Source organism: Perca flavescens, chromosome 9 (genome assembly GCF_004354835.1).
Source record: "Perca flavescens isolate YP-PL-M2 chromosome 9, PFLA_1.0, whole genome shotgun sequence".
In the NCBI taxonomy this organism is placed as follows: Eukaryota; Metazoa; Chordata; class Actinopteri; order Perciformes; family Percidae; genus Perca; species Perca flavescens.
Window position 1 is genome coordinate 34,116,210 of NC_041339.1, and position 25,941 is coordinate 34,142,150.

The window sequence follows — 25,941 nt, forward strand, 5'->3', positions numbered from 1 at the left end:
AGCGTCACATGAATTCGTCAGCTGTATGGGCGGAGTTAGCGACGGCTTTCAGCTGCACAGCTTCCGGGAAGGCTGCTCTCGTGTGTCCTCGCTCCTAGCTCCTTAAAGATCCCTCCTCCATCCTCTGGGCAAGAATGAGAGCTTTGAGATGGCCTTCACGAAGGAGGGCCAGAACGACTTTCGGTTCAAGCGAGGAGCGAGGAGAAATCAAATTAGAGACTTGGGAAGCAGCCATGGTTTTCACTTTCTCTTTGTGTAATTTCAAAGTTTCAAAGTTAGTTGTCCACATTGTTTTGCGATATGTTCGTCTACTGTATCAGCTTGTTTCAGCTGTGATGTTTATGTTCACGTCATATTGTTATAGCAGCTTAGTGGTGGAAAAAAACTACATTTTTGTCAGCCTCTGACTTGTAATTCTGATATTTCTCCCTCTTGGCTAGAAGACCTACGGAAGCATCAACAAACATCGAGCAACATGTCTGCTATCACTGGCAGTTACATAAAATCCAATATTTACTTTAATAGAATCAATTTAGCAAATGTAAAAGGAGCCATACACTGTTGGTTTCACTTGTTATTGAATATACACAAATATGCACAGCAAAAAATCTAATTCAGGATATTTATCTAGTGTGACTGCAAGGCTTGCAGTCGGGGTACCATTAGTCTCGCATTGCCAGACCTCCATAGCAATGTGGAGTAAAGTCTGGCTACACCACACATACATTCTGGGATAGAAGAAAAAAACTGCTGTGGGTTGTTTGCGTTTCTTTAAACCAATCACAATCGTCTCTGGCGGTGCTAAGCTCCGGACGCAGCGGTGGTGGCTCTGCAAAATAGTCTCAGGAAGGAACTAGTTTTGGTGGAACATTTGCACACCTCAAAAGAAAACGCCACATACCATATTAACCTTTCACACAATACAGTAAGGTGAGCTGTTTGAATTAGCTGATATATGGTTAAACCTCGTTTGCTCTTCCCGCGTGTCACGGAAACGTAAGCCCACCCACGACCTTTTCCTTAACATAACTGCGTCAAAAGTGGTGCCAATAGTCCCAACCAAGCGCGTTTAGATAAAGCGCGTTATATGACGCTAACAGCGGTTTTCCACCAACTGCGGAACGGCTCCGCTGCGTGTCGGCTCCGTGCTCCGTCGTCCTTCAATACCCACCAGGTCCGTATTTGTCGCGAATTCACGTGTGATCGCGCGATATAACAGGATGTAGTTTCTATAAACAGAACCACAAAACCAGCAACAGTTTGTTTCCATTCCGACTTCAGGCCTGTCCCCGCCCACTATGACGTTTTCAAGCTGTAGTGCAGGGAAAGATGATCCGCCGTGAGCACGGTGTATTTTATTTTGAAAATTAACCGGATGTTTTGTTTTTGCTTCTGTGCTCAACTTCCTGTCCCGCACTATCTGCCCTGTGCTGAACTGCTGCGGAGCTCTCCGGCAAAAATAGAAGCTCTGCGTATCTGCTGCGGAGGGCTGGGACCGCCGGAGCTGGGACGCAGTCGGAACGCAGCCGTTCTGCAGTCAGTGGAAATACACACACTGACTTAGTGGAAACCTGATGACTCTGCCGCCGTTCCGCAGCGGATATGCAGCCATTCCGCAATTGGTGGAACCTGGGGGTAAAGGAGACTTTAAGCACCCGACCAAGCATCTGTATTTTACGAGATGGGAGTGAGAATCTGTTGGCTTGTGTGGGTACCGACGGACCCAGCGGTGGGTTGAAGCTCCCTCTCTCAGAGCTCTGCTGAGTCCCTGTGCGTCTCTAAGCAGGCCTTGAATGGGCATTAGTTGATTAATGAATTAGATCCAGAGGAGGTCTTTGCCAAAGAGTACAGTGTCCCTAACCTGCTGTAATCCAGCTATTACAGGCAGATTATCCTGATTATTACATCAGTACAGGCTAGGCCCCGGGCTCAAATTACCAAGAGGGGTTGGATGAAAAATCTGTCAGTTTTTACTTTGGGATAATCCCTAAATGAGAGTCATTACCCTGTAAAACCTGCACTGGATGTGTTAACTGTCTGCCGTGCCACAGTTTTATTTTCAATCGTTTGAATTTTGTCCTGAGACGAGTGGTTGAAAATTGTTTCAAGACGTCACATTAGACTCTTTTCACAGCCGCAGTTCGCTGTGCTTATTCTGCAGCTGTCCTGCATCTTTGCTGACGTCTTGGAAACACCCCATCCACCCCGACCTCCTCCCTATGTGGTCCACAGCATTCTCCTAGAGCAGCAGTCATAGTGGTACATACAGCAACAAAAAAAGCGGGATACATTTTACGAATTACAGTGCATCACTTTTTGTAGCTATGTGTACGAATAGTTCATGAGAACAGCCTGGTGTACTTTCGGCCTGGGTCTGTTTTTACTGGGTTGGTCTCAGCCTTTTAGTTCCAATGAAGAGGCATCTTAAAGCTACAGTGTGCGTCCAACTTTGTGTCAACAGTTTGTGTGTGTTCCTTTTTCTACGTGAGAATTTCCGCCCGCACAGAGCCAGCGTTATAAAGAATGGTTTCTCCAATTTGGTGGAAGAAGTTGACTGATGTGCACAGAGATCTGACCTCAACCCTATCCAACTGCTCTCGCTGCTGAATGGGAGCAAATCCCCGCAGCAGGTTCTCAAATCCGGCATTGAGTCCGAAACCAGAAAGGCGGAGGCTGTTAGAGCGGCACATTAATGCCCATGTTGAGTTTAAGTGTTCATGGCTGTAATTGGTGTCTGGATTCTTCCCTTTTCTCTGGAGGAAAAGTACTTTAAAGCCATAAAAACCTTCCGTGAAATAGCTTGTTTTTCTGTCTTACTTTTTGTGTTGTCTATTGTACCTCTCTCACTTATAGGGTGTGTGTACCTGTGAAGCCCAATATGTGCAGTGTACAGTATGTGTGTGTGTGTGTGTGTGTGTGTGTGTGTGTGTGTGTGTGTGTGTGTGAGAGAGAGAGAGAGTGCAAACAGTAGATGAAGCAGTGTGAGTGCTTGCGGCGATGCTGAGATTTAAACTCATTCTGTCTACGGCTCCATCAGATAACGAGCTGAATCAGCACGCACTGTGGATATGCACAGAGTGGGATGCTCACACACACACACACACACACACGCACAGAGTTAAAGTGAGCATGCATCTGACATTCGTAGATACAGGAGGGAAGACAAAGACTGACACCAGGCATTATAATGAGCATGAGTCCTTTTAGAGACACAATTGTCACTACATCCTCATCCCTTCATTATTTTTTTCTACACTTTCCTCTGTCTCTGGCTCATCCTGTATTTCCTCTCTAATGCAGGGGTTCCCAACATGGGGATGGGGACCCCAACACGAGGTCACAAGATAAATGCGAGAGGGTCACAAGATGATAATATGTGCTCTGTGGATTTTTTTTCTTCAAACCAAACAAAGTTATGTTTGCATTTCTCAGCTAAATGCTTTGTGTATTCATAAGGCCCAATAAATATCTGCATTTCCTTTTCACACACTGTCCACTTCAGCTGATGGTGTTCAGGTGTAATTAAAAGCCTGATTTATGGTTCTGCGTTGAATCTATGTGCGTAGGTACGTGAAGATACCTGCCTGCACCTCTTCAGAAATGTAACTACACATTCTCACTCTCCCAAAGCGTAAAATACGGACACTTGGTCACGTGCCTTTGGTGTTTGTTATTCACCTTAAAAGTCTAGATCGTGGGTGGGGTTATAAAATGTACGTTTCAGTGACACGCGGGACAAGAACGGAACACAAAGCCCGGTCTCTTGGGTGAAAGTCCTGTGTTGTTTGACCCATTCACCACCCCGACCAAGCTCCATACGCAGCATTTCGGTCTTTCATACTACTCGCTACCGTTGTCGCTCTTAATACGACGTCTGCAGAGCATCTTTTTAACATTTACAACCACAAATGTGATTGTTGTGAATACGCTTTAACTGTAACCTTGTTAGCTTATCAGAAAGTGAAAAACTCTCCCTTTTTTCAATCTATACATGTATAATTACTTATTCGTCAACTGATCTATAACGCATTAGAAAATGATGAGTAACCACTGATAAAATGTTCATATTTACATTTTTTCTGAGCACTTTAAAGACTTCTTGTCAATGTTGGTTTAAAAGTTGAGATTGAAATTTAGATATTTTTGTGTGGTGAAGTTAACCTTTACTTTAACTTTAATAAAGCTTATTTTTTAGAAAGTGAAATAATTTTTAACTTTTTTTCTTGTTATAAAAACTAGACGGTTTGAACTTCTTCAGGATCTAAAAAAACGATTAAAATAAGTGCTCGTAAGCCTTAAGGTTGGGAGCTCATCCCCTATACGAACACTCCATCGCTGCTCCTCATCCTCTCTCCTTCCTCCTTCTTGCCCCCCGTCTCTGTTAGCGCTGCTGCTGCTGCTGGATCGCTTTCAGAGCCCTGCTGTCAGTGCTAACCACACTGTGACCCAGCTGACCCCTCTTATATCCGCTGCCTTATCTTTCCAACCCACCACAGCACCCTGCTCCTCAGCCCTCACCACGTACCTCTCGCCGTGGAGGGGGGGGGGTCGGGGGGAGTAGAGGGGGAGGCGGTCAGTGACGCGCTGGGCTCCAGGCCTGTCTGTCCCTGCTCATTTCAGGTTAGCCCGTCTGCATTAGCACCGGCCAAAGTGACAGCTGTCAGCGCCACTGAGTTTGCTCCAGATGCTCCCCCTCCATCCGTCCTTGGAGCGTGGCCAGGACGAAGGAGATGAGAGGAAGGAGGAGAGGAGAGGAGAGGAGAGGAGAGGAGAGGAGAGGAGAGGAGAGGAGAGGAGAGGAGAGGAACAAAGAGATATTAGGAAACAAGATAATCAGAATAACTAAGACAAAGAAGAAGATGAAACTAGGGAAGAAAGACAAGAGAAGACAGTAGATAAAACAATGAGACGTAATAAAATGAGAGAAAAGTGAAGAAGGAAAAGAGGAGAGGAGAGGAGAGAAACTAGGAGATGTTAAGAAACAAGAAGAAGAGAAGATAGGAAAACAGAAACGGAAGAATGACAGGAGAGGGAAGATGATGGGAATCAAGATAAAGAGAAGAGAGAAGGAGAGGAGAGGAGATGAGAATGGAAGGAAGAGAGGAGAGGAGTGTGGAAGGAGGAGAGGAGAGAAACAAAGAGATGTAAGGAAACAAGATACTGACAAGAGAGCAAAAAAGAAGTGGAAGAAGACAAGGAAAAAGAGGACACAGGTAAGACAAAGATGTAACGAAAGTAAAGAAAAGCATGGAGAGGAGAGAAGAAAATGTGAGGAAGAAGGAGAGGAAACTCGGAAGAAAGACAAGAGAAGACAGGAGAGAAAACAACGAGATGTAATGAAATAAGAGGAAAGTTAAGAAGGAAGAGAGGAGAGGAACGGAGAAGGAAAGCGAGGAGAACAAAATGATGTAAGGAAAGGAATTGGAGAGGATGAAAGAAGAAGAGATCAAGAATGAGAGGAGAGGGGAACAATGTGAGGAAAGGAGAGGAGAAGATAAAAACAAGGGGGAGAAGAAGAAGGTGAGAAGAGGAAAAAGTAAGAAGCAAGAGAGGAGAGGAGAAAGGAGGAAACCACATGGACAGATAGCTGAGAGTGAAGAAAACGAGGAGAAGCTGCAAGGAGATGAAAGAGGATAAAATAAGGCAAAACAGGAGGAAAGGAGAAGAGGAGAGAAACCAAGAGAGCAGAGAAAGTAGAAGAGGTAAGGGATGTACAGGAAAAAAGGAGAGTAAGTGGTGTAAGAAGAGGGAATAAGACTTAAGTGCTGAAACAGGAGGGAAATAAAAAGTGATAAAAGGTTAATAATAATAATAATAATAATAATAATAATAATAATAATCACAACTAGCCACTGCAACCCCTCCTAAATATCTAATAATAATTCCCTTTACATAATTAAAGACATTTGCACCATAACTTAATGCAGAAAAGGTTTAACTAATCGTTGCAGAAAAATTCACCAGAATGCAGTGTGTTTGATATCCTTAAAATTTCAATTTTGCTCAGAAGTGGAGATCTTACTCACTGGCGCTGCTGTATCTTTTTACACATGTGCTCTATGTGAGGAGTCCATGATAGATTGTGATCTATCATGACTCCCAGATATTTGTAGGCCTATACATATATATGTATTATATTCATGTGTTTTTTTATGACGTTTTTTAGTCAACATTTTTCCTCCTTTCCATGTACTTCATTCCCTTCCATGAGCACCGGTGGTTAGAAGGATATACCAGAAGCACTCCTTTGCCACTTTTTTCTTTAGCAGTGGTGTAGTCTACGTGATACGCAGGTATACGCGGTACACAGCTCCAGGATTTCCATATACCCACTTAAAAATGACCAATGACACGCAGCAACATACTTTCCATTATATATTTGATATATTTTGAATGTTCATCTGTGTTTTTCTTCTTTGCATAGGCTAAATAAAGGTATTTCCACCGTACATTGGTGAATAAAAGTTATTTGAATGCAGGAAATGAAATCTTTGACACTCAAAATAACCCTGGGGGAGGACAGCCAGACCCCCCCACTATGATATGCCAAAGGCAGATACTGGCTCATATGTATAGGCCAATATATTTATATACAGTACAATATACCCACTACAATAAATTAGACTACACCACTGCGAAGATGTGGGGTTTTTGTTTGTTTCAGGAGCTCTCTGTGCTCTGAGTCTGTTGTGAGGATGTGGACCTGCTGGTCAGCCTTTTGCCCCTCCGTGGCCTCCGGGGCCCCGCCGGGTTTGTTTGCGAGCAGCGCCGCCTGCCGGCCGGAGGAGGAACCGCGGCCCGGCGGCGGCAGCAGCAGCATCAGTGTGCCGCAGAGCTCTCTCTCTGCTCGGCGCAGATCTCAACATCACACCGCTGCGTGTAGCACCGACCGCGGAGGACCAAACCAAATGTTTAGGTGAGACAAACAAACAATTTGTTTGCTGTGAGAGTGAGTTTTAAACCTTTTCATGTGTCTATTTTGTATCTTCGTGGGTTTAAAAAGACGTGAATGGATCGGAAATGAGTCGGAGGGAACACACAGGCTACTAAACTTGGTCAGTGTTTGCTCTTTTTTGTTGTTGTTGCTTTTTTTTTGCTAATATGAATACATGTGAATAAGAAGGCTACTAGCCTACTGTTTACAGAGTCGATACACTAAATGGACATTAAATTCTCATGCACCACATTTTAATATTTGCATGTCAAATTAGGTTTTATTAGTCTGCCCGTCTCTGACTTGATTTGCACATGTAACATATTCTACGTGTGTGTAGGCTACATAATCAGTCTTTTTTTAAATCTTTTGATAATATTAACTACATTTTTTTATTTGATTTTTTACTGATGATTTCATTTAGAAATCTGTCTAAATTAAAAAAAAAATCTTAGTAATATGTTCCATTAGTAAGCTATTTTTATTTTTTAATTAATGACCCCAGTCTAGGTTTTTTTTTATTTTTAGATTAGATTAATAATAACAGTTGCGTGTTTCTGAAGATATTTTTTAATTTTAAAAACTTCAATGCTGAAATGTTTTCATATGTTTTGCTATTTCAGAATTTTTTGGGGATGCTGATATAAGTAGTGATGCTTAATCTCACTTTTAAAATAAAGTCGGGGGATAATGTCCTTGTCCAAAAAGACATTTGCTCTTGCAGTATTCAGTGTGCGGACTACTTCTCATTTCCCTTAATCCCATTTCTTTTTTTCGCTGCATCCTCCAACATCTTTACTCATTTCTCTGGTGCCGTACTGCGGGGTCAGTGTTTGGATCTTCTTTTATTGTAAATGCAAAATGTTGTCATTTGAGTTCTGAGCCAGAAGAAAGCTCCTGTAGCCAAAGAGGAAGAAGATGGATCCGTGCCATAAAAACCAAGTGCATAAACCCCTCACCTCCATCACTGCCATGTATCCTGGGTGTGCCATTCATTTTCTCTGGATTTTAACGTGATTTAAAGATGCGAAGATTGTGTGTTTTGCAGGGTGGTTCACCGTGTGATCCAGGGTCAAAGGTCGGCTTAAAGATGAACATGAAGAACCTGAAACCTGGAGACAAAGCTGCAAAAACGTTCTGATTTTATACAACCCTTGTACAGCTCCTTGATGTGCCCAGCAGAAAGTGAGTGATGCACGCCACAGGATGCCTTAGTAACTCTGTGCATGAATAAACACACACACACACACACACACACACACATACAGAGCTATCAGCTGAGCAGCAGAGCGGTTGTCTTGATTCCTAGACAGACACACTCATGCACATTTAATGGGATCCCTCTCTAAAACGGTGGGATTCCTCTGCCAAGCCTGACCCTTTTTCACTGAGTGTATGTATGAGTGTGTGTGTGTGTGTGTGTGTGTGTGTGTGTGTGTGTGTGTGTGTGTGTGTGTGTGTGTGTGTGTGTGTGTGTGTGTGTGCGTGTGTGTGTGTGGATAAGGGTCATCCACCGGCCCAGGGGTGCGATTTCAGCCTGCCTGAGGGAGAGTAAGTGAGTGGTCCCAAGACCCCGAAAAACCCCAAGGCTTGAAATCAAACCGCATCGCACTCGTTCCACACTCAGACCGACGGCAACGTGGCAGACGGAGACCGCACATGGATACATGAAGCACAATGTTTTTTTTTGTAATATCTGGAGGAAAAATCATGCATTTTGAGGCGTTGCCTCCTAGACTCTTATTTCCCACTTCTGGTTCTTTTAATTAAGGGAAACAGCTTGTTTTCGACACTGAATACCAACATCACATATTCACTCTACTCTGGATCTACTTGTCCCAACGCTGACTAATGATTATACCATGTGAAATATTCAACCACCATGTTTTGTTTTTTTAATGGCTGCATCATTACATCAAATAGAAATATTGTAGATGTCCTGGCCATCTTTTTATTTTTATTTTCCCGCCACCAAAGAAGAGATTAAGCCCCACTGATCTGCTGGATTCGTGGACTCCTTACAAATGCATGCTGTAGCCAAAACATTTGTTCAGACCCACAGAAATTTATTTAAAGATCCCAAGGTGTCCAAAAATATCAGGCAAAATGTTTGGGAAATGGGTAGAAAATGACGCACAAAAGACGTCTGGAATATTTAGTCTTTGGTGAAATGATGCAGCCATGAAAAAAAAAACATTCTTAGTGAAGAAAACGTAGATACGTCCATTGAGCAGCTGTTTTAGCGCTTTCTATCATAACACATGATCTTCATCAGCAGATGTTTGTCTAGCTGTCATGTTGATGTAGAGGTTTAAAATTAAAAAGAAATGCTCAGTATAAACTGCAGAGGAACATGCTTAAACAGAATACACGATGTGATACTTTCAGAGGGATTGGATAAAATACATTTCCCAACCTTAGTTAGTTTATGGAAAATATCGAGTTTTTTAGAGGATGCATTACTTCAAACTTTCCAAAGGTAAGTTTAGAAATATTTGGGAATATTTGTGATATTAGTATAAAATGATGAGCAAGACATGTAGGGTTTGCAGAATGTTAAGGTGAATATCAAGATTTTAGGAGCTTAATTATATGTAAAATACGTCCGAAGGCAGGTATTGAATTCAGATATTAATAGCTGGTTTCAGGACTGCGGAATACATGTATTTAATCTCAGATATTCTGACATATTTGACCTCCTAAAATCCTCCCTTATAGGTTTCTTCAAACACCATACCGGTTCTGCACCTGATCCAACAGACTGGAGGTCTTGTGTCATTTTACACACATTTTACTAATATCAAGTCTGACCTATTTGGTGTCTTAGGTAACTGTGGAATCTCTGCCATAATTTAAAAAAAGCCTTGCACAAAGTTTAACTGCTCGGCATGATTCAGTTATTTTGTAATGAATGACTGGTTGAAGACTTCTTTATGTAGATTTAAACAAACATGAGCTGTTAGCTGTAACTAAAGACACTTTCTTTATCAAATACGTTATCGTTTACAAACATCTTTTCATGTAGCCTTAATAAAATGATAAATATAATGAGAGTGTCAGGGCTGTAGACAGGATCTTAAATACGGAGGTCATGAATCCAACTTTGCCCAGCAAATACACGCACCCCGCGTACACTTTTGACTAACCACCAAAGCTTTTGGGCTATTTAACAAAACATCATATTTTCTTTATTTTTATTTATTTATTTAACTATTCAGTTGGGCTATATTTTCTTTCAAAGCCTTGTCTTCAGGTATGTAATTATAGTGCAGAATACAAGATAATCCTTTTTTATTTACAATGGTTAGGGCTGTGTATTGGCAAGAATCTGGCGATACGATACGTATCACGATACATGGGTCACGATTCAATATATTGAAATATATTTCAATACTGTGCGTAAGGCGATTTATTAGGATTTTTTTAGAAAAACTAATATTTAAAAAAAGACATGATGTGCATAAAAGTCACTTACAAAGTTCTCAATGCTTCGGTTAACATTTAGGGACCCTCATTATGCTACCGTGGAAGTTTGGTGATATTTGAGCCTTGTTAGTGATATAAAGTATTGTGTGTTTTTATTTTCCCTGTGCCCTGAATACTAGCGTTGTAAACTAATCAGCGGTCCACGCTAGCTTGTTTCAAACTACAAACACATTCGATTAGCATGAAAACATGTCCCAGAGAATGACCGAGTGGGTACGCATCTGTAAATAACCCCTAGGTTCATTTTGCGCCAGAATTGCCCTTTAACAACAAATATTTGCTTGCCATAGCATTTAAATTCTTTCACTTCATCACCCCAGCCGGTTTTGATTAATCGGGGGGGGTTTTGAATCTGCATGAATTCATTGTTAATAATAATGTTTACATGTGTAAAGACATTTGCATGCAGAAAAGGCACAAATTGTTACAGAAAAATTCCCCAGAATGCAGGGAATTAAGCGTTTGATGCTCAAAAGTTCCTCGTGGACAACCAGCAGACACCCCGGTTAAGGTTTGTCCCCCCTTAATGTTGAAACAAACGTTTTCGTTAGATAGGTGGAGATCTCAAATTTTAAAAACTGAAATATGTTTAATTCTGCTCTGTATTTGGTCGACATTTCCTTCTTTTTATTACCCAAATTTGTACCATATATTTCAGCTTTGAAGAACTTCAATTTTTACACAAGCTAAAAAAAAACAAAAGAAGGTTGCCTTGTGTGTCTGTTATTTTTTGAAATACTTTGGGGAGAAGCAGATTAAATAAAAAATGAAATAATAAAGCAGCTGTTCCATATTTATTACATGGAAGGCACTTAGAGGCTGAACACAGAGGAAATCTGTGCGTGTGTGTGTGTCGGCTGTTGCGTTACATGTCTGAGCACGCGGGAGCAGTGTACCAAATGTTTGTGGTTTTTTTTTTGCTGTTGCTTTATTTATTTATTCATTTATTTATTTGTTCTCTGGTGAGCGGCATTACCTCTGAATAATGGAACAGTCCCCTTTCTCTCCTTAAGTAAAAAATAACATCTGTCCGGCAAATGGAGAGCTTAGTGTTTCTCTATAATTGATGGTAAAAGCCTCCAGAGCCGCACATAAAATATACATCCTCCGTGCAGGACCCCCATAACAAAGAGAGCGAGAGAATGCAGGGGGAGAGAGAGAAAGAGAGAGAGAAGGGGAGGGGGAGGTCAGTGAGAGGAGAGGAATAAAACACAGAATCACAGAGTAGATTATCGAAAGCGTTCAGTGTCTGGAGATGTGTGTTTAAATCTGCAGAACGCAAAATAAGAACGTGAATTCATTCCAGAAATTCCCAAATAACAGCTGTTCATTTGATAGTCATCTGTCTTGATTTTTTATTATTTGTTATTGCAGCTATTGTTTCTGGGTAGAAATGGTGCATAGTCTCATTTTGTTTTATTGTTCTTATTCCAGGCTTATTCCAGGCTTATTGAAATCCTTTTAAACGATGACTGGAGTCACCTGTAACAGCATAGGGAGTCCTGTGTGTGTGTGTGTGTGTGTGTGTGTGTGTGTGTGTGTGTGTGTGTGTGTGTGTCACCAACGTTAAAGTGACTCTGAGACTCTCACACGCTGTGTTAGAAGTTAAACTGAAATGATGACAAAAGGACAACACTAAGACTTCGTTTTCTCAGCTCTCGGGTGTTTTGGGGCGAGTAGAAACAATCTTCTTTTGTTTTTTACTTCTGGGATTATTATTGAACTTAAATTGTCGCATGCCAATATTGGCAAAAAACGTAAATAACTGCATTTAGGCTCCTACATTCTTGTAATACATGGTACAAGTGGTTTTCAACCACTTTAACCCTCCTGTTGTCCTCGGGTCTAATTTGACCTGTTTTTCAGAAAGTTCAGAAATTTGGGGTTTACCTCAACAAATTATCAACAAACAAAAAAACCTGGATGGTTCCCTACAATGCTCAAATAAAGGATCAGTTCACTACTTTCATTGAAGAACGTATAATTCAATTTTATAGCGTTTTAATTTTTTTATATAAAAGAACGTTGAAAAAAAGTGATAAAACTTGGAAAATGTTACAAAAATGTCCAAAAAAGCTTCAAAAATGGCAAGGAAAATGAAAAATGTGTCGAAAATGTTCCAAAAAATGCGGCAAATTAAATAAGTAACAAAAATACTACAAAATTGACTAAAAAGACGAGCAAATTTTTTTTTTTTGACCCAGAAAAATACACACACACACACACTCTCACATACTCACACACACACACACACACACACTCTCTCACACTCTCACACACACACTCTCACACATTCTCGCCACACACCCACTCACTCACACACACAGACTCTCTCTCTCACACACACACACACACACAATCTCGCACGCACACTCACACACACACACGCATGCACACACTCTTGCACACACACTCACTCACTCACTCACACACTCACTCACTCACACACTCTCACACACATTCTCACACACTCACACACACTCACACTCTCGCACTCACTCAAACACACACACACACTCTCACACACACATTCTCACACACACACACACACACTCACACACATTCTCACACACTCACACACACTTGCACACACATCGGGAAAGGCTGCCGATATGGTGGACATGAAGACAACACCAGGGTTAAAGTCAACACCAAACGACAATCTGCTCAACGATCAGGGAACGGTGAACACAAACGGTAACCATGAAATCAGAGATACATACAGGCTTTCACGATCGGATGTACTGAAGCACTCGATCCTAAAATGAAATATGGAGCTTCACAAAATACCGTGAGTTTACATCAGGTCTGAGTGATGGAGACAAACACCCACAGAGAGACAAGAAACAGCCTGGAATAAACCTGAAGACGGATCACACAGGAGGAGAACCCATCAGGTGTACAAAAACATAGCTGCTACTATTTTGTGACATATTTGTCATAAACAGCATTCCGATTACAATCTACATTTAGATATCTTTGTCCTGAGCCACCCCTTCTTTCAATTCAATTTGTATTTTGTATTTATTATAAGGATCACCATTAGCTGACGCCTAGATGACCAGCTAGTCTTCAATTCAATTCAATGTTCAATTCAATTTCAATTACTTTTAGAAAAATTAGGATTCAGCAATAACAAAAAAAAAAAAAAATGGAACATGCAGTTACATCATTGTCATTAGAAACTTCAATTAAGCTTACATCACTAAAAAACAATATCTGTGATCAGGTGAACAGCTGCCGTGTATACATACACACACACACACACACACACACACACACACACACACATACAAACACACACAGCCCCCACCGTCATCTGCTGGGACCCAGGTGTACAGTGAACAGCTCCCAGCTGCTTCGTTTATTGATTAGTGATAGAAAAATGATTTGCTGTGGAAGTAAACACAGAAGCACTCAGACAGTCATCAGGGAAACACACACACACACACACACACACACACACATATGTCATTAAATTTACAGACCGCATGGTGTCTGTTAGGGCCCACACACACACACACACACACACACGCAGAGGAAAAGATGAGCGCATCAGTAAGTTACTCTGTTAGAGTTAGAGCAGATTGTTTACTGTATTTATCTGCTCATGTATTTATTTATTTGTCGATCTGAGCCGTGTTAGTGGAGGTAGAGAGCTGCAGTGATTCACGGACATGTTCAAATATCAGTGAGGAACACCTTCTATGGATTTACGCAAGATATTCAGGCAGTACTCCACGAAGAGACATAGAGACCTCCAGTGGGCTCAGCATGTCAGGACAGCATTTAAACAGTTGGCGCAGATTTTTGAAGTCATTCATTACTCATTTTTATTTTACGTATGAATACGTTGAAAAAATCCTCTGAAAACCACCTGAAAGTGTGATTAGCGGTGGCAGAGAAAGGCTTATGTAAGGAAGTGGACATGTGTGTTCAGTGTGCTTTGCTGGTTTGGTCAACCTACTTCCAATGAAAATAAATTATTTTTAAAGATAGCTTTTTGGGTTTTTCTGCCTTTAATTGTTGACAGGACAGCTAGGTGTGAAAGGGGAAGACATGCAGTAAATTGTCACAGGTCAGATTTGAACCCTGGACCTCTGTGTCAAGGTATATACCTCTCAGTATATGTGCACCTGCTCTACCCACTGATCCAACCCGGGCCTCTAATACCTCAATGATGAATTAACTTTTGTTTTTGACCCTTTCAACATGACAATGGCCCCATTTCCCCAGTTCTTCCCAAGAAGAAGTTGACTGGTCTGTGCAGAGCTCTGACATCAACCACAACCAACACCTCGTACTGATAGCTGGACAAGATCCCCTGAAGCCCTGGAGCGGGTTCACCATCTGGTGGAAAGACTGAGTCCGAGTGGAGGCTGTTAGAGCGGCAACATGAATGAAAACACCTAACAAAACAAGCTTGCTTCATTGAAATCATAAAATAATAACTTCATTTTCATGAGAGACAAATAATGATGGTAGTGGTGGGCTTATTTACAAAACAACCCAACATAATAAAGATTATAGAAAAAATATATTATATTTGAATACATTATTTTGTTTTGGTTATTTATTTCATATTATGTACTATTATTATTATATATATTTTGTATCACTACTCATATGTCTTTTTTCATCACTACTCTTCATGTCATTATACTATGTTTTGTTTTCATTGGGGGAAAAAAAATAGGCCTAGAAATAATTACAATCATTTATTACTTTTGTCGGACTCGGAACCAATGTTTGAAAGCCGTTCCCCGCCGGAGCACTTTAGATGTTGGACGGGAGCGATGGAAAGATGGCGGCGGCCATCGTACAGATGTCTTGTTTGTACCGGGGGATGTTAGCGGTCAGGGCCACCGGCATCAGGACGCTGATCCCCGGGCTAGTCCCGGCGCAGTTCCGAGCCTTCTCATTGCGGAAGGAGCCGGAGCTGGAGCAGAACCCGTACTACAACAAGTACCAGGACAAGATCCAGAAGCTGCGCAGGTTAGCGGGCTAACGTAGCTAACAGAGCTAACGGAGCTAACAGCCACACAACGCAATATCACAATCAGAAAAGCGTTTATTACCACAGTATGTTACACTTACGTATCCGAATCTCATTTAAAAAAGGTTATTTACTGTTTTACCAAGTGTAAATAGTAGTTATTAGGTTCCCATCTCTAGTCACTACACTTGGCATTAACCTTCATCCTGGACTAGGCTACATCTGCCCATTACAGATACTATATATAATATATGTTTTGCACATTCTTCACTTAACCCCTTCAGGCTCTATTTTCTTATGCAAAACAGTTATTTTGTGTGTGTATATTTGTTTCATATTAAAGTGCTCATATCATGCTCATTTTCAGGTTCATAATTGTATTTAGAGGTTATATCAGAATAGGTTTACATGGTTTAATTTTCAAAAAACACCATGTATTTGTTGTACTGCACGTTGCTGCAGCCTCTTTTCACCCTGTGTGTTGAGCTCTCTGTTTTAGCTACAGAGTGAGACATCTCACTTCTGTTCAATCTTTGTTGGGAGTCGCACATGTGCAGTACCTAGGTAAGGACTACTAGCCAGTCAGAAGCAGAGTATGAGGGCGTGCCCTGACAGTACCTAGGTAAAGACTACTAGCCAGTCAGAAGCAGAGTATGAGAGCATTCCACGCTAGCAGCTAGGCGAGCATTATAACGTGTTACAAACTGACCACGTTTGTCTCTGAAGTAAAGGCTGGACTACAATAGAGCTGTTTGGAGCAGTTTGTGAACAGTGTTTTCTAAAAAAAGATGTATAACACAATAAAGGAAATGGGGAAAAAGCCAAAAAAATCATAATTACGCACCATTCACCAAGGCAAGTTCCATGTAAGTGTAACTTATTGTGGCAATAAACCCTTTTCTGATCAAACCACCGAGCAGTGTATCCATGTTTGACATGTTAACATTTACATCAGACTTTTTCTCTCATGACGAGGTATGGGCCGCTATAAGATTCTGACGGTATGATAACCGTCAGCAAAAATAGCACGGTTTTACGGTATTGCTGTATTGCAATTACAGCTTTGAAATGTATTATTTTGAAATGTCTTTGTTGAAGACAATGCAATGCATTTCACTGCACACTGTCAAGGCGAGGGATTTCTGACTTTCTACACTTGAAGACTCATAAAAAAACAACGGCACATATGACGGAAAATTGTAGTAGTTTTGAAACGGTGACATTTTCAAACCGCGGCATACCTTGGAACCAGTAACCGGTAACCAAGCCTAATCATGACCTGTGTTTCACCAGAAGTAGCGTTTTGCTAAATTTAGGACTAGACTGTTGATTCACGGACCTATGAGAGCATGGAGGGGTTAACGCTCATTGGACCCTCCCCTTGACATCCCCACCTAATCAGTGATGTACACAACTGATGGTTAATCTTACTTTGCAAAATGGGCCTTTCACTTTTCATAATACCTACATCTTTAAAACATTTTCTGCTATACAATGTCAGAAAACAGTAAAAATATACATCACAAAGTTTCTTATGTCTGTCTTAAAAAAAGTTCCAAACCCAAAAAGATCTTCAATATCCAAAGATTCAAAACGGAAGAAATGCCAAAATCTTCACATTTGAGAAGATGGGACAGAAAATGTTTTGATTTTGCTCGAATAAATGACAAACAATCCACTCTTTGTCAGAAGCATTTGAAAGCAGGATGCTTTTAAGAACTCTCCTGGTTTTGTGTTGAAAGGACACTGGAGATTAGATTAAAAGTGCTTTATTTTGCCACTGAAAGATTTAGATTATTATTCTAAGTGTCTGACAACATTGTGGAAAGGATGCCTACAGAGATACTCCTTTTTAAAACTTCTTTAAGACCTTTCTGTTTAACCAGAAACAGTTCTGAAGTCGCTAGCGCTAAACCCACCAGACTCCCATTTTAAAAAAACAATACTTTTAGCGTGTGTAGAGCCAACATATTTTCACATGTAAATTTGATGACTGATATCTGTTGATTTCAACCAAAACTAGAGTTGTGATGGTTGGAAAAGTGGTAAGACGACCCAAAATGGCTTTTCATAGTTTTATTTAGTTTCTGTCGACTTTGAATGAAGTTTAACGAAAGCAATTTTGGGGATGTTTATATGTTTAAAAAAAGGATCTTACTCTTTAACAGAAAGGTCGACCTCCTTGGAAATCCTTTCCATAATGTTGTCGGACAGAATATTAATCTGAGCCTGTCAGTGGCCAAACAAGCACTTTTGTGAAGGTAAATACAAGTTGCACTTACATTGTAGCTTGTTTCACCGCTGTCTACTGCAGCAATCTTGCTTAATACTGGACCAATGTCAAAGATTGTCACAAAAATATAAGTTAAAAGAAATGGAAGTTACCATTTAATGAGATTAAACATAACAAACTAGAAGGGCAGACCTCCACCAAGGCATGCCCTATCTAGCACTGTTAATGTTCTGACTTGAGGGGGCGTTCAGGTGAATATTCCCGGTCGGGAACTAATTTTTCCGATTAAATGGACACACCATGAATGCAGCACAAATGCCCTATTAACGAAAGTGAAAAATAATTTGTGTTTTTGTTAAGATCGGGCCAGTAGTTTTTCCATAATTCTGCTAAAAAGGCAAACTGAGCTGGAAACATGATATCCTTGTCAGAGGCAACTAGTAGTATGGTGGGGCTCCAAAAAGACCAGGCCTCTTTTCTGAGTTAGCTACAAGGTATTCTGGGAAATCTTGGGAGTCACTAACTTAAAAAAAAAAGGCAGGTTTTCTAGAACTGTAAATCATTGTTGCATTTCACCTCACCACAGAATGAGAGGGGCTTTGACGTTTTGTAAGTTGCTGGCATTTCACTGATTTGATGTCTGACTTGTTTTCAGCGCCAAACCCCAGGAGTTCAAGGCCCGAGTGGAGAAAAGTCATGAGTCCAAGAAGGAAGTGCTGGGACACTCAAAACAGGCGGAGTTCGTCAGGCTCATGGAGCAAGAGGTGGAGTATCAGCTGGGCTCAACACACAGCACACACAAGTCTTTAATTGCCTTTTAAAATAGTCAACAGGATACATTAGAGCTGGGCAATGTATCGATATTATATCGATATCGTGATATGAGACTAGATATCATCTTAGATTTTGGATATAATATCGGGATATGGCATACGTGTTGTCTTTTCCTGGTTTTAAAGGCTGCATTACGGTAAAGTGATGTACTTTTCTGAATGTACCAGACTGTTGTAACTGTTCTATTATTTGCCTTTACCCACATAGACATTATGTGTACACTTACCCTCTTTCAATAAATATCCTTTCACCAGGCATCAATTTAGATATCCCGGACGAGCCCCCATTTATGTTACGTCCCGTAGTGTCTAGGGGTATCAGGACACAAACATAAACCAGATGTAATTGGTATTTGAAAGGATATTTATTCAGGAAAAGGCAAAAAGAACTTAACAACAGGGAAAATGGGCCAAGGGGTGCTGTGGAAATCAAAAACAGAATATAACAAAAAGAGATCCTCAAAAGGAAGATTACTAAAACTAAAAAGATAAACCCAAATCCTCCCTAACTAACATACTTGGTGAAACTCAAACACAATACTCACAGCACCCCTGCACCTACTGTCTCTATACAAAACAAACCTGGTAGATGCAAGAAGGATATCAGTTTTTAAAGCTCAACCCTGGCTCACGTCCTCACACTCTCATACATCAAGTCAGGTCAGTGGTGGCCTGCCGCACCAATCAGCGTCCTCCTCCAGGAACTGCATCTTAGATATAGCACAATCAGCTAAATACACACACGAGGGTGCCGGCGGCAGCCATAAAAAAGCTATTAAAATAGTAATTGTTGGCATGATTTTATCATGTTTTAATGTTAAACATGTGGCTCAGTGAATCCTAAGGATGACTGGCCTGTAGGTCAGGTTGTCACGAAAATAGCCATCCACAGATACAGATAATCCTATCATTAATGGGGCGTTTTCTCACAATTAAGCTGATTTATAATTATATAAAAGTATAAGATGTTTTAGTAAAAAAAAAAAAAAACTTTCAATCATTTGGTCCCCTCCCTGCAGTATCTCTGAGGGCCCCCTGTTGAGGATCTCTAATCTACATAATGGAGAAGGATTACAGAATATGTTTCTCTGGTTTCATTTCTTCACGTTCTTTGCAGTTGGAGAAAAGGGACAAAATGGCTGCCGGCGAGGGAGGGTCCGGAGGTTTCACAAAGAACAAGGTGAGATGTTTAATGGGCTTGGTCTTACATCATATTGCTTTTAGTTCTCTTTAAACTTATTCTGTTTGCTTTTTTAATGTTTTTTTTAAGGGTTGCTCATGATTACTTTTTTACTGAACAAAAAATAATGTCCTAAAGTTGCAAATCTTTTTGGACTCATGGTCAACAAACTACCACTGAGCTGTTTAATTCACAATGATGTGAAAAATCGTAATCACGATTTAGATTTTCATTAATTGCACAGACGTACAGCACCGTAAATGACATTTATGTAACCAAAGTGAGGATTTTGCCTGTGGATTTTATTGTTGTTTTTTTTTAGGGCAATGACGTCCTAAAATATGACGACAGACATTCGAAGCTTCATTGGAAAACCTCCAATAAAAGCCCTCCTTCGAATGTAAAAAAAATCAAAAAAAGATCAGGACATTCAGTACAGCCTTAGATTATGATGAAGTGTGTTCTGGTACCAGACTGTGTGATGTGTTCTTCAGACGCTGGACTCCATCCTGAACCTGGAGATGATCGCGGACAAGACGTGCGAGGAGATTGCAGAGGTGAGTCTTGGTCAGCTGCAGTTTAACCACCGATGGTCCCGTTGTTTTCTGTGCTACCTGAAACCATCTCCAACTGTTGAAACTGTTCTTTACGTTTTGACCTTTTGTGTTCGTCTCTCAGCTTTGGATGAAATATTATTCGACCAAGGACACAATCAGCGCCGTGATCCCGGTGAGTTTTAACACGACAGAGTCTCCCAACATTTAATGCATTTAATCACATATCACATCACATATATAGTAGTAGAGTAAAATATTTAATCGCATTAATGTCATAGTTAATTGGCAATTAATTGCACATTTTCTCTATTCTAAATGTCCCTTGATTTCTTTTTGTCCCATTATTTTATAATTAATTTTTTGACGAGGGGGCGGAGAATTGGCATCAGCTGTGTGCTCGGCCATCAGCTGTGCGCTTGGCCATCAAGTGGTATTTCAGACTGGACGTGCTGCTATGATAGCTCAGTTCACAACGACAAAACACACAGTTCACTTTGGTCTTGTCAATGGAACCATTTGGCAAATTTTTAAAAGTAAACTTTCCATTCAGAATCTTATTGGCATCCATTTCGGCGTCTCGCGCTCGCCATCCACTCAAAACGTAATGTTAGCCTACTACTCTTTGGCCGGCTCGTGAGCCCAAACCAGTGTGTGCAGCATGCCTGTTGTTTTGTTTCCGGTCTAGCTAGATCCGGTGTGGTGTTGTAGTTTTTTCTAACGTTACTAGTTGTTGCAACTGCATGTGAAAAAAAAACTACAAAGTTTGCTAGGCCAAAAAGAACGTTAGTCTTGCGGTAAAATATTGATGCTGTTAAAATGGGTTTGCGTTAACGGCGTTAATAAAGCGTTAAACTGACAGCACTAATATATATTATATATAAAATATATAGTACACACAAACACACACACACACATATATATATATATATGGATGTGTATGTATGTGTATGTATGTGTGTGTGTGTGTGTGTGTGTATATATGTATATATGTGTGTGTATGTATATATGTATGTATGTGTGTATGTATGTATGTGTGTGTATATTTATATATATATATATATATATATATATATATATATATATATATATATATATATATATATATATATATATATATATATATATGAAATATCCAACTTTTAAGGACAGCAATTTTCTTTGTGAATGAATAATGTATTGTAAATAAATACATTTTCTTCCTTAAAATACATGCATAAGTATACACACCCCTATGTTAAATTCCCATAGAGGCAGGCAGATTTTTATTTTCAAACACCAGTTATTTCATGGATCCAGGATACTATGCATCCTGATAAAGTTCCCTTGGCCTTTGGAATTAAAATAGCCCCCCCACATCATCACATACCCTTCACCATACCTAGAGATTGGCATGGTTTTATTTCAGTTAGCCTAATAGCTGGTTTGATTTGCATTGAGATCTTATGGAAAGTACCCCCTTTTAAATAGAAGATGTTTTGATAAAAATGACTTTTTAGGTTAAAAAAAAGGTTTATAGATCCAACAAAGAACACACTCTGGAACGTGTCTGCTAATGATCTAATAACCTGTCTCCCTCATTTTGCAGACACAGATGTACGAGGTGATTCTGAGCAGATCCAAGTCGTGCCCGATGGTAAGATCACCGCCGCTCACACTGAAACATTGGTGATGAAGAGCTGCAGAAACTCAACTGTATTATCAGTCATTATAACCAAAAACAAAAACATTGTGATATTTTGTAGAATTGTTTTACATCACATGACAACCTATGTCGGGTCGCAGGGACCCAGGTTTCATCCAGCCCGAGGCTATTTGTTCTGGGTGAGGAGTCCATCCTAAGCGGGATGGCTGAGCACATACGAATCTGGGTCCAGACTAGTTTAATGATAGCCAGACAGATTTTATTTTAAGAGGATGGAAGAATGAAGGGGTGCCGTCAGTCCAGGAGGGGGCTTGTGAGACGGCTCGGGCTGACGGCATTTGAAAAAAAATGTCATATAAACGGTTTGCCAGATTGGACGTCTGCAATATAAAATGGGTAAAGTACCTGATCTTTCTGGGGGGGCTCCTAGGAAGCTCTGTCCTACGGGGAGACGTGTGTGATGGGCTTGTGGTGATGTCATTTATACATCTGTATGGGTGGGTGGTGATGAGGAGGAGGGGTGGGGGCATCATAAACAACTTCATTAAATTCTTAACTTTAACTATCATCACAGTCATGTTGCGAGTTGTATGTTAAAAAAAAAAAATTATAATTTGTTAATCACAAAAAACGCTGTTTTTAATCAGCGTCTGTGTGTGGTTTCCTGCTCCTCAGTTCCTCTACGCTCTGCCTCAGAGGGAGGGCTACGAGTTCTTCTTGGGTCAGTGGTCCGGACATGAGCTCCACTTCACCTCCCTCATCAATGTCCAGGTAAGCCAAATCCCACGGTGCCTTCACATGCGGCTGGGAAAGCCTGGCACTCTCTGGGCTTCTAGCAGCACAGCTTCCAAGTGCTCCCTTCATCCCTAAATCACTTTGTGTCCACGCTGCGGAGATCGTTGATAGCACGTTTTCACTGCACAGCGGCATCGATGAGGCGACGTTATGAATGGCAGCTTTAAGCCCAACACGAGTCCCGTCAGGATTAAGTGGGAGTTTCAATGAGACGTCCTGTCGTAGCACAAGTAGACTTTTTATTTCACAATTGAAGGCAGCTTCATTTCAAAGGAGAGAAAGAAAAGAGACGAGGAGGAAACATTCCACTGTTCCACAAAGTCCCGGGTGGTTCAGTGTAGGGTTGGGTACCGTTTGGATTTTTAGGAATGTGATGCCGAACCGGTGCTTTTAAAACGATTCCGATTCCTAAACCGATTCTTCAAAAACTGAAAAATGGCATCAAAGAAAGGCTCTTTTTATAGAGTTTTTTTTTTTTATTGAAAATTATTTAATTGTAACAATATATTAACGTTTTAAAGTACTTAAATATATAATAAGAAAGAGAAAGTGTGATATGTTTCCGTCCGTTTCGGAGCGACAGAGGGAAAATATTTCCGTTGACACTTTAAGTGGAACCGAAATTTGCATTCTGATACTATGGAACCGGTTCCATAGTGGAATCGGATTTCGGTACCCAACCCTAGTTCAGTGCTTGCGTTTCGTTTCTTGTGGCAGCAATAGAGGCAGTGATGTGTCCTGGTTCCTGTACGGGACTCTCAACACCGCCTCAAAACACATCGACAAGTCCGTCTGTCTGAGTCGGTCTCAACTTTTCGCCCACAGGCCCGCTGCGTTTGTTTGGGCCCCCTGGGGCAAACCCCCGCTGCAGCCTAAACGCACTACCCCCATTCAAAATGCATAGAAAGACCTTCGGGACGGCCGACCCTAAACGCAGCCTTAATTCCAGCTTTTCTCTCCCTGTTGGTGTCCAGATGCTGGGTGAGAACGCTCCCAGTCAGCTGATCCTCTACCACTACCCAGACCTGAAGGACGAGAAGGGCGTGGTCCTCATGACGGCCGAGCTGGACCCCAAATTCATAGTAAGCCCTTCACCTGCTGCCATTCTTATTAATGGAGCCGACCTGTGTGTTGGCCCCATTATTTTCAGATCACATGCACTGTAGGCCAACATGATGTGGGCAGAGGTGTCCACGGGCTTTTGGCCGTCGCGTAGATCAGCAGCACATTGATGCTCATGGTTTTGGAATGCCATTTAAGGCCCGTCCACACCAACAACGATAACTATAACCATAACTTTGACTATAACGAAGTGAGCATCCACGCTGCTCAACGCTAACGTTCTGTAAACAGCGGCGTCGAGCACGCACTGCACGCTCCAGCTGATAATACAAAATACGCTGATTACAGCAAACGTTGCAACATACGATTACAGGAATTTCTGTCAGAATGTCTTACGTATTCGGGAATTCAGGTACATGTTATGCAGAGCACCGCAACAAAAAACGCCGACGGTATGATAATCGCATCCAAAACACCAGATTTACCCTCAGCAGTTTCTGCGACATGAGAAATGCTTTCTAAGTACCAATGTTTAAAAAATACAAAAATCACGCCACGCCACTGACCTGTGTGAAACCAATCTTTCCGCAGTGTCTCTCTCGGCCGTGTCCTGTTGTAAGTTCAGATGGATTCTGATTGGCTGTCAGTGTTTCTGTCGTTCATCAAATCTCCCTGAACGATATCGTTCGCCGCTGCAGTTGTCATTATGGTTGTGGCGTGGACTCCGCCATCCACTTGAGTTAGAACAATTGGTAACCCTTTACTTAAAGGTATCTACATTATGACTTGTTTATGTTTATGACACGTTCACGACAGTGTCATGTCACTCTTATGTAGATACACTACCCGTCAAAAGTTTGGGGTCACGTAGAAATGTCCATTCCACTCCATTATAGACAGAATACCAGCTGAGATCAGTTGCATTGTTTTTTTTTTTTATCAGGGCAGCAGTTTTCAGATTACATTATGTGCTTACATAATTGCAAAAGGGTTCTCCAATGTTTTCTCAGTTAGTCTTTTAAGATGATATCAGATTAGTAAACAGAATGGGCCTTTGGAACATTGGATGAATGGTTGCTGATAATGGGCTATGTAGATATTGCATTAAAGATCAGCCACCCACTCAGATCAGCTGGTATTCTGTCTATAATGGAGTGGAATGGAAATTTCTAAGTGACCCCCAAACTGTTGACCGGTAGGTGTACCTTCAAGTAAAGTGTAACCGAACAATTTTTAAAACTATATATTTATAGTTCTAGTTCTTGGTGTGGACGGCCCTGAACAATTGCACACAGGTGTAATGTTCAGGTGTCCTCATACTATCGACCGTGTAGTGTATCAGTCTTGGACAGACCGATGCATTCAAAGACTCCAAATGTTGGCTCGGATGTTAAACCGTCTGTCCCTCGTCTCCGCAGACCGTGCACCAGGCTCAGTGCTTGGCCAATCAGGTGCAGATGTTCTACGGCACGCAGAGGCAGGAGACGTACCGATTGGTCGAGACATTCAACCACCACCCTGCGGACTTCAAACACATGTCGGTGATAGCAGAGCTGGAACAGAGCAGCCTGGGGTCGGCGGTCCACACCGGGGGATCGTAGGGAGACCGGAGACGGAGCCAGGTCACCAACCAGCTGGCCTACGGTCGGAGTCCCAGGACTGTCGGTGTTTATTTAAAGTCACAGAGAGATGTGTGCGGCAGTGGATACACCTATTCCTCGTACTGTACTGCAAAATAATTTAAAGGCGCATCCGAAGCTTCTCATAAACTCTGTCTGGGACTTGATCATATGACCGCTGCTACACATCTTCATTGTGCGTACATTTGTAACCACAGAAGAATAATGTGGTATTGGTATGTGGTATCAGTTCTATGATAAATAAACCCCTCTGTATCCTTCCCTCCATATTAGACCGGGCTTGAAGTACTTTGTTAGCCCAGTAGCTATCCCTGAAAACCAAAATGACGTTTAATAAATCCCCTGCAAAATCCCAAATCTTTGAATCTGACTGCTTTCATGCTGAGATATTCCACATAATGCTGTAATTCAGCAGGTACTGCATGGTGCGTTCGTCTGTAGTACGTACGAGGCGATTTTTGAAAATGGCCGGAGAGTCGGTGAGAGGAGGATGTGTTTCTAATTTGTCGTGACATTTCCCCCACCAAGTTGTGTTAATGTTATGTCCGCGTCTTGATTGTCTACAAATGGAACTAACAACTGA

At 41.2% G+C, this 25,941-nt stretch overlaps 1 protein-coding gene and 1 long non-coding RNA gene across 3 annotated transcripts; both read left to right on the plus strand.

The window, feature by feature from the left end:
• Positions 1-6,834: 6,834 nt before the first annotated feature.
• LOC114562195 (uncharacterized) lies at positions 6,835-9,949 on the plus strand. Its single transcript, XR_003693449.1, has 3 exons — positions 6,835-6,916; positions 7,983-8,119; positions 9,653-9,949. It is a non-coding gene; the product is annotated as an uncharacterized LOC114562195 (long non-coding RNA).
• A 5,223-nt stretch (positions 9,950-15,172) lies between these two features.
• Positions 15,173-25,715, plus strand: atpaf1 (ATP synthase mitochondrial F1 complex assembly factor 1). 2 transcript variants are annotated; one of them, XM_028587658.1, is made up of 10 exons: positions 15,178-15,415; positions 18,305-18,413; positions 19,600-19,662; positions 19,985-20,062; positions 20,157-20,219; positions 20,341-20,391; positions 21,805-21,852; positions 22,537-22,632; positions 23,631-23,738; positions 25,137-25,715. In XM_028587658.1, the coding sequence occupies exons 1-10, from the start codon at positions 15,201-15,203 to the stop codon at positions 25,317-25,319; spliced, it is 1,014 nt and encodes a 337-aa protein (XP_028443459.1). In that variant the 5' UTR covers positions 15,178-15,200; the 3' UTR covers positions 25,320-25,715. The 2 variants fall into 2 exon arrangements, with proteins under 2 accessions (XP_028443460.1, XP_028443459.1); XM_028587659.1 differs by lacking the exon at positions 19,985-20,062 and having other exon boundaries at positions 15,173-15,415.
• Positions 25,716-25,941: the final 226 nt, after the last annotated feature.